This window comes from Dreissena polymorpha, chromosome 2 (genome assembly GCF_020536995.1).
Source record: "Dreissena polymorpha isolate Duluth1 chromosome 2, UMN_Dpol_1.0, whole genome shotgun sequence".
Classification (NCBI taxonomy): domain Eukaryota; kingdom Metazoa; phylum Mollusca; class Bivalvia; order Myida; family Dreissenidae; genus Dreissena; species Dreissena polymorpha.
Genome location: NC_068356.1, coordinates 15,111,734 through 15,121,906, shown reverse-complemented (window position 1 = coordinate 15,121,906; position 10,173 = coordinate 15,111,734). Strand labels below are relative to the sequence as shown.

Genomic DNA, 10,173 nt, shown 5'->3' with positions numbered 1-10,173 from the left:
AGAAAACATTCATTTTGGGATTAAAGAAAAGAGATTAATCTAAGCGATAATTAAGAATGTGCAATAACTCTTCTTTTACTACCTATTAATGTCTTTAATTACCGACATAAAATGCAAGGATCAAAGTGCTGCACTCAGCAAAAAAAAACTGTTTACTATAAAAAATGGCAAGGTTTGAATTACCGTAAATATTGCTTCATGAGTCCCCCAGTAGGCATCTAAATACATAAGCTTCCCTTAATTTAACTGAAATTATTAATGGCAACTTGAACCAACTGATCTTGTTATTTTAGAGTAATAAACTCAGCAAAACTTAAATGGTTTTACTTGATATAAATTTTCAGTTCTGATGAACACTAACTAATGGTGGCAAATTTCAAGAAATTTATCCATGGCATTTTCTAAATATGATTCATGTTCCAAAGAGCCTTGGTTTCAGAAAAGCATTATTTTTTTCGTTGTTAACATTCACTTATGAGCCTTGCACTGTGAAAAAGGGGTTAAATGCATGTGCGTAAATTGTATTCCCAGATTAGCCTGTGCAGTCCGTTTTTTATATTTTTTGTTTAAAGAAAGTCACTTCTTAGCAAAACTCTATTTAAAGCGGAGAGTGTCATCCCTGATTAGCCTGTGCAGACTGCGCATGCTTATCTGGAATAACACTTAACGCTCATGCATTAACCATCTTTTTCACAGAGAAAGGCTCATATTATATACATTTTTTTCTTATTATATTTTTTTTTAGAGTATTGCAAAATACAGTAAAATGCTGACTTAATTTATAACATTATCAGAAGAAATCCAGTTAATAAAATTTCAGACATGAAAGAATTTCATAGGTATGCATTTGAACCTTTCAATGCATGGCAGATGATGCACATACAGGTGAAATATGGTTAGTTCGTAAATATCTAATCTGATAATTCTTGTAATTAACGCTGATATTCACAAACCATAAATTTTATTTCATTCTAATTGCAACAAACCAACTTAAATGTTTGATTAAATATGCGATTACCATAAGATTACAAACAGTTGCTTTTAATTCAGAATTAATATATGTTATACTTCTGTGTCATAGCAATTTATGAAAAAAGCATGGTTTTAATAGCCCAACAAAGCTATATTTCATTCCCCATGAAAATCATATGACATCTGATGTGAACGATCTCAATTTGAAATTTATTTGTATCTTGGTCTGTCAGAGAAATTGACAATAAGTTAAAGCCATCACATATGACTATGCATATTCATTTCAAAGAGATTTTAACATGTGAACAAAATTTGTGGTGCATTTCTTATTACAACTGACATAATATGAGTGAATGTTTGTTGTTGTTAGGTCAGTCTTGATGCACTAATAACACCTAGAACACCTCACAAAGCTCAAGGGAGACAAAAAGTTCAATTATTGTTTTCAGAATATTGCATGTAATTAAAAACTCTGCTTTCTACACAAATTGGAAGCATAACTTGGTATTTGGACACTTCTTTTTTATACATCTGCAAGTTTTTCCCAAATAACATTTTGTTTAAACAAAGTCTACAGCATGTGATCTGACCTCTTCAATTGCCAAAATTAATAAAATTAGGTAAAACTTTTATAAGGTTACACCAATTCTGTTTTTTCGTATCTCATAGCAAAGTAAAGCTCTGAATGCAAATTTATACAAAATCAAACTGCTTATAAATATTATTGCATGGATTTCGACCCTTATGCACATCTTGAAAAAATTAAGTTATGGATCACAAAATTGCAAGAGAAACTCTCAGTCAATTCATTAAAAATGAACATGCCCCAAAGCAAGCAAGATTATAATTATGATATGTAATTTATTACCATTACAAACTGGATAATTGATGAGTTGATCAAGTTGTAAACAAAATGCCCCATCTATCATTAATGATTCTTTTTTCAAATTATGCATGAAGCATTTATATGAAGTGTATTGCAATGTCAGTGAACATTATTTGCATTGTTATGCCTTACACAATGCTGATTTGTATATTTCCTCAAGGTGAAACACAAGATAAATGAGGTAAACAAGTCCTACAAATGAACAAGAGGGCCTGAAAGTCCCAAAGTCGCTCACCTGAGATAACAAGATATTATTGGGACAAATCTTCTGACTAAGTTTCTCAAAGATCGGAAAATAAATGTGGCCTCTAGAGTGTTAACAAGGTTTTACTATAGCCATATAAGGAAAAATGCCCCAATCCCTGGCAGCCATGTTTTTCAACCAACGGGCATCATTTTTTAAACTCGTCCAAGATATTATCGGGATGAATCTTCTGACCAAGTTTCATGAAGATCGGACAGTAAATGTGGCCTCTAGAGTGTTAACAAGATTTTACTATAGCCATATAAGGAAAAATGCCCCGCCCCTTAGAAGCCATTTTTTTCAAGCAAACATAATGATTTTCGAACTCATCCAAGATATCATTGAAACCAATCTTCTGACCAAATTTCATGAAGATTGGACGATAAATGTGGCCTCTAGAGTGTTAACAAGGTTTTACTATAGCCATATAACGAAAAATGCCCCGCCCATGGTGGTCATGTTGTTAAAGCAACCGGCATTTTTGAACTCATCCAAGATATCAGTGGGACAAATCTTCTGAGCAAGTTTCATGAAGATTGGACAATAAATGTGGCCTCTAGAGAGTTAACAAGGCAAATGTTGACGCAGCACAACGCACAAAAAGTGATCACAAAAGCTCACCATGAGCATGTTGTGCTCAGGTGAGCTTAAAAGAAAGTTGATGGATGCATATTGATTGATACAAAGGTTTCAATTATGATAATTCACGACCATACATTAAACAACTTGAAGCAAAGTGGTCACTATGACCGAGACAGATATCTTAATTTGGAAATCATATTGAGTCATCCTTCCCAAAGCCTAGCCAACATCAGAGTTCCAGATAATTTTTAAAATAAAGAGTATTTCACTAATGACTTTTTTAGCTGATGAGTAAAATACAAAATCAAAGACTTTTGCTGGCGTATTTAAAACACTCCCGCAAAAGTCTTTGATTTTGTATTATATAATATTGTTATACATGAACATGCAGAAAACATGTATTAATAATAAAGAACATCTACTCTTGTTAACATAAACATGCATTTTGAAATGGCTGATCAAATAATACGAATTGGGGCACTGTTGGTCCAACTGATAATTGCACAAAATGCGTATGCCAATTGTAGAAGCAGTGTTAATGTTACAACCCCTTATGACCTTGATCTTTGACATGTTGACCACAAAATGAATAGGAATCCTTCTTTCATCCAGAGTAACCAGCATAGCCTCTAAGATGACCAAAGGCTAGATATTGTGCATAAACAAATTACAGGATAAAGCCCTTGTGACCTTGACATTTGACCTGATTACTTTAAACTTAAGGTCTTTTACTTCCAGAAAACAACTATACCAATTTGCATTAGCATTGGGTCAAATTGTACTCAAAATATACTGCACAGATGAATTTCTTGTTACAAACCACTATGACCTGTAACTTTTTAAATGGTTACCTCAAAATCAATAGGCATCTTCCCTTTCAACTATACATAGTTATCACTATACAAATTTGCATGATAATAGATTATAGAACTTTCAAGATATTGTGTTGAAACAAACGTACTGTGACAAGCCATTGTTACCATGACCTTTTCCCTCACAATCAATAGCGGTCTTCCTTTCCTCCCGAGTAACAGTCTTAGCCAAAGGAAAATCTACCAGAATCCCAAAACATACGCTAAAATGAGAAACTATGACAGGAATATACAGTTTCATACACAAAAAATAACATAGATTTTTATCATCCCTGAACTTTACGTTTAGACTTTATCTAAATATTTTACAAATAATAATGATAACAAAATAGTGACAATAACTGTTTTACAATCAGTGTCTTTAATTGTATTCAGCTACTAACAATCAATTATATACACATGACAAATATTCAGTTTTACTATAGTTCTAGATTCACTGTATGTGCCGTAGTTTATTTCTAACACAGAGTTCAGAAAAATGACCACCATTTTGTGTGTTGTTTGTCATTTTTTGCTGTATCAATGTGTAACCAGCATGCAAGCATTGGACCCTGGTTCTCACTGCAAGCACTGGAGTTCAATATACAGAATCAAAGAAAGCTCCCAACCGCAAAGTTCCACATTTTTAGCAAAACTAATTGTTCAGATTATACTAGTTCCAAACGATCACTACCATACAGTGTCACATGATTGGGTTATGTTTCAAGGATCTCTATCACACGCTGTATGGATTTGCCTCCAGCGGACTCAGTTCCACTCTGAAATAGACAAAGTTTCTGATGTTCCAACTTCTAGAGACACTAATCATGCAATTACTATTGATACACAAACAATTAGGTGAGATAGGGCAACATGTTATTATTATGCTATTATGTTGTCTCTGTTAAGGGCAACTTCACATTGAGATTTGACATTTTATGACTCCTAAATTAATTGCAGCTAAATATTATCCATACACACCAGAAACAACCAAATAATTTACTATAAATTTCATATTCACTCATAAAGATTTATTTAAGCAGTGAAAATTATTCAAAGTGTACAAGTCTGCGTAATAGATACTAACTATGGCCTGCAAAGCTCACTTACTGTCAGGTTCATGAACCCAAGGAATTTTTTCAACATGAAGATCATTCCGTCAAATTTGTTATCAGGAAGGCGACTTTTGATCGTGTCCTTGCATTCCTGGAATAAGCCACAGATTTTTCATACAGCTTATCATTCATATTAGATTATGACAATGTGTAAGAAACCATTTATATATTTGATTTGTATTACCGTAGGTTTCCACGTATAGCGCGCAGTGTTTTACCTCCAAAATTCCAATTAAAAAGCTGGTGCGCGCTATACATTGATACAACACTATCCTGGCTGCTAAATTGGTAAAAAATATGTTGTGTAATCGTAAATAATAAAATGGCTGCCATGTTTTTTTTCCAGAAAACTACCACCCTATAATCAGGGCTCGCGCTGTCGTTCGCCACTTGAGCCATTTTCGAAAATATTGAGAATTTGGCTCAGGAAAAATCCGATTTGCGAAAATACTAAAATCTCGTAAAATTTCATTGAAAACAGCCGCCATTTTAACCCGAAACTGGTTTTCTATATTTTTTTCTTTGTTTCAATGAAAGTATTCGCAATTTGAACAGTGAACGAAAACCGGTCTGCACCTGTATCTAGACATCGCTTGACCTTATTGTTATTGAAGTGCACATGGTAGCTGGCCATGGACTGTAAATCTTTTGCTAGAAAATTACAAAATTGTCAGAAAAGTATAGTGCTATGCAACCCATGCTCCTAATCATAATGACCGTAAATGACGCTTCATATTTTGAATGCTTAATTAAGCCCCTCATTATTGGATTGTGCAATAGTAATATGGCAGTCATTTTCGGTCCAATTTGGTGGTTTTATTGTCTTTAAATATTTTTTTCCATATTTTTGCATTAAAAAAACAGCCTGCGCGCTATACACGGGAGCGCGCTATACGTGGAAACCTACGGTATAATGCTTTTTTGTGCAATAAATGAAATCTTATTGGCTTAATGCTGGATTAGGGCATTTTTGGTTGCAAGTTTTACAGACGATAAAGGTAGTAACCTTGGGTTAGACCCCAGGATTTGATATAAAAGAAAAAAGGGAGGAGACTTTTTATCCCCACGCTTTTTGAAAAGCGTAGGGATATTGTGGTTATCTCCGCCGTCTGTCCGGTTGTCCGTCTGTCTGTCTGTACGTCCGTCCTGGCCACTATCTCCTCCTACACTATACGCACTAGAACCTTGAAACTTACACACATGGTAGCTATGAGCATATGTGCGACCCTGCACTATTTGGAATTTTGATCTGACCCCTGGGTCAAAAGTTATGGGGATTGGGGCGGGGCCGGGTCAGAGATTTTCACTCATTTGATTAGGTTATTTTACTATAATTTCTTCATTTCTACACCGATTGTCTTCAAATTGATACCGAACCTCTTTAATGACAATATGGTCAATCTCAACTATGCATGGCCCCATTACCAACCCTGGGGCGCCCCGCCCACATAGGCCACACCCACCCAAAATTGCAGTTTTACTATAATTTCTTCATTTCTACACCGATTCACTTCAAATTGATACTGAACCTTTGTTCTGTCAATACGGTCAATCTCAGCTATGCATGGCCCCATTATCAACCCTGGGGCACCCCGCCCACATAGGCCATGCCCACCCAAAATTGCCTTTTACTATAATTTCTTCATTTCTACACCGATTCACTTCAAATTGATACTGAACCTATCATATGACAATACGGTTAATCTCAACTATGCATGGCCCCATTACCAACCCTGGGGCGCCCCGCCCACATAGGCCACGCCCACCCAAAATTGCCTTTTACTATAATTTCTTCCTCTCTACACCGATTCACTTCAAATTGATATTGAACCTCTTTTATGACAATACAGTCAATCTCAACTATGCATGGCCCTATTACCAACCCTGGGGTGCCCCGCCCACATAGGCCACGCCCAACCAAAATTGCCTTTTACTATAATTTCTTCATTTCTACACCAATTTACTTCAAATTGATACTGAACCTCTCTTATGACAATACGGTCAATCTCAACTATGTATGGCCCCATTACCAACCCTGAAGCACCCCGCTCATATAGGCCACGCCCATCCAAAATTGCCTTTTACTATAATTTCTTCATTTCTACACCAATTCACTTTTAATTGACTGAACTTCTCTTTTGACAAAACGGTCAATCTCAACTATGCATAGCCCCATAACCAACCCTGGGGCGCCCCTGTGTCAAACATGCGGCGTGGTGATACGCGTTGGCCTCTGCCGCGCCACTTTTAGTTTCCTTTTAAAGCTTTTTTGTAACAAACCATTTTCTGACAAATATATCTAAAAAAAAAATTGATGACAACATTTAAAATTAACACAGTTTATAGCATTTGCAAGCACTAAAACTGGTGATATACCATTATTTTTTTCCTTTTCAACCCAAATTTAAATCAGCTTCGTGTAAAGCATGCTATATAAAATCAATTCAAAGATAAAATTTGAATGCGAAGCAATCCTTGACCCTTCTCGTGTGATGTAAACAATGCTGCTGCATCGAGAGTTTTAAGCATGCAGGTTTTATCAGCCTTGTTAATTACTCTCTTCCAGTTGGGTTTATATCAAGACCACTGTCTTCCAGTTGGGTTTATATCAAAAACATTCTCTTCCAGTTGGGTTTATGTCAAGGCCACTCTCATCCAATTGGGTTTATATCAAGACCAATATCTTCCAGTTGGGTTCATTTCAAGGCCACTCTCTTCCACTTGGGTTTATATACTCTCTATAAGTTTGGTTTATATCAAGACCAATATCTACCAGTTGGGTTCATTTCAAAGCCACTCTCTTCCAGTTGGGTTTATATCAAGGCCACTTTCTATAAGTCTTGTTTATATCAAGGCCACTCTCTTCAAGTTTGGTTTATATCAAGGACACTGATTCCTACTAAGCTGGTCAAGTCAGTTGAGCTAAACCTGTTCTATTAGTAGCATTTACATCACAGCATTTTATTACATCCCCCCATCTCCACCAGTTGAGCAGATAAACCCAGCCCACTTGGATGGCAGTTGGTAAACTGCACGCTGGGGTTTAATGTTTCAGTGCAAGTGACAAATTGGTAGGTCAGGGTAAGTGGGACTAAAAACATAGGACCCTGTTTGTTGTGATGCATTTTATTTCCATGGATTTACTACTTAAATTAATTTGTGCAGTTATTTAGCCAAGAGGATCATACATCATGCAGTTTTGTACCTGATTATCCTGAATGAGGCAGCCCACTAGCAGGGCTACATACGCTGCTACAATACTGTTCTCCATGTGCTTGCCTGCCTTGTGAAGGGCTGCAATGATACAACACAATCACATACTGTGAAACCATTATTATTCGTCAGACATTAATTTTCGTCTTTTTCGTCCTTCGACCGATGGATGAATTCAAGATCTTAACGAACAAGCATGTCCCATATTTGAAACAAAGACTGAATTACCGTAGGAATGAGGCATTTAAATCCAGGGTAATCCACGCATATACACAGGGCTCGAAATAAACACTCGCAAAATGCGAGGAAATAAGATTGCAAGGTAAGTTATAAGCCACTAGTATTTTTTGCAAGTAAAGAAATAGTGGAAAAAAAACGAGTTATATTGCTAAATGCGTTCGACGGCGTGAACGCTAAACCGTAGGTCAATTGTTTGAACGTCTGAATACCCATATGCGGAAGCGCGCACCTTGTTTGTTGACTGGTATACTTATAGTACAGATACCCGTATGGTATTGATACAAAGAACATGAAACAGTCGACTATTCACACTCAAGTTAAATCCGGTTTTGACACAAAGGGGTGTACATTATACAGTGTACTGACAACTGACATTTCCTGTAAAACGCAAATGCAATAAGGCTGTATCGAATGCGTTGACTTTGTTTAGGTATAATAGTGTTGATTAGCGCTAATTGTTAACAACTTTATTACACATTGTGTGTATTGTGTTTTTCGGGGTGTTGCAGATTATACAGTCAACACGCGGCGAATCCGGATTAAAGACAATACTATTAAACGCAATTAAAATATGACGATGTGTGATCAACACCTGACTGAAATATATTCTGCGCTTTTATTACAAATTAATAAAGAACATATTGATTTGTGTTTGGTTGTCCGTGATTGTAATGGAAAATGACTAATTGGCAATTGGCTTCGTTGTTTAAAACACTCGTTAATGGTTATTCAGTCCCACTTATCCGCTAATCATAACAAAGAACGTGTCAATGACATTAAATAATAAGGGACAGTTACTATCAACTGAAATAACAGACTTGTTAATTGGCATATGCCAAACAAGGCCCACCTCCTGCAAGTGACTACCAAGTGTCACCCCTCTTTCCCCAGCACGATTTTTTTCGCAACCGCATATTACATGTTTTACAAACATTACAAAAAATTTGGACGCTTTTTTTTTCTAAACCAGAAATGGACGAATTTAAGTGCTGACGAAATAGTCATTTTTTTTATAAAAAGGACGGAATTCTGTGCTGACGAAAATAAATGGTTTCACAGTAGATACAACAAGTAAGAACAAAAACTGTAATATAGAAACTCATCAAGAAATGCAAATCAAAACAGACAAACTGATAAAATGTGTAATAATCTTTGTATTTTTTAACATTTTTCTTGTAATTTTCAGAAAATATATTCAGATAATGATTTAAAAAATTAATTATTATAATTCCTTTAAATGTGTATGAAAATGCTTCTTCAATTACAAATTGATTATAAATAAGGTCTATATTCATTTGTATAGTGCCTAGAGGGAAAAACAATGACTTGACAATGTTACTAATATGTTCATGATAGACAGTGTAAATGTTTGATCACAATGCTAAAATAAAAAGTATGACAGTAGTGAATATTACATTTCTTCTGTATATACCATTTTTTAAGCATACCACACCCTTGTAAAACAAAGCCAGCCCATTATAAGCCCACCTTTAGTAAATGTTTCCTCATCTTCTAGATCCTTTTCCTTATTGTCGTCTCCAGGTCGTCCCGGCTTACGAGCTGAGCTCTTCTTGGCCGAGTCAACGATCCACTCCATGCCGGAGTCTGACTCCCGCCACTCCCCGCTCTTGTTTGGCGAGGTCTCAGGCGTCTTGGGCTCGTCAGCCTCCTCAAGGTTCTGGGCAGCTTCCTCCCGCTTCTTGAACACCTGGGGTTGTGTTGAGTATATATGAGCCTTACTCTGAGCAATGGGAGTCTAATACATGTGCGTACAGTGTCGTTGATGGGAGTCTAATGTATGTGCGTACAGTGTCGTTGATGGGAGTCTAATGCATGTGTGTACAGTGTCGTTGATGGGAGTCTAATGCATGTGCGTACATTGTCATTGATGGCAGTCTAATGCATGTGCGTACAGTGTCGTTGATGGGAGTCTAATGCATGTGTGTACAGTGTCGTTGATGGGAGTCTAATGCATGTGCGTACAGTGTCGTTGATGGCAGTCTAATGCATGTGCGTACAGTGTCGTTGATGGGAGTCTAATGCATGTGCGTACAGTGTCGTTGATGGGAG

General features: G+C 36.4%; 1 protein-coding gene across 1 annotated transcript in view; it reads right to left on the bottom strand.

Annotated features, from left to right (window-relative positions):
* Positions 1 to 3,900: 3,900 nt before the first annotated feature.
* The window catches only part of LOC127865961 (wings apart-like protein homolog), a 59,974-nt gene continuing 53,701 nt past the window's right edge, over positions 3,901 to 10,173 (bottom strand). Inside the window, exons 19-22 of the mRNA XM_052406120.1 lie at positions 9,592 to 9,811; positions 7,856 to 7,944; positions 4,646 to 4,741; positions 3,901 to 4,314 (exon numbers count right to left, since the gene is read on the bottom strand). Of these exons, the coding sequence (XP_052262080.1) occupies positions 4,252 to 4,314; positions 4,646 to 4,741; positions 7,856 to 7,944; positions 9,592 to 9,811 (468 nt within the window). The 3' untranslated portion in view covers positions 3,901 to 4,251. The remainder of the gene's footprint in view (positions 4,315 to 4,645; positions 4,742 to 7,855; positions 7,945 to 9,591; positions 9,812 to 10,173) is intronic.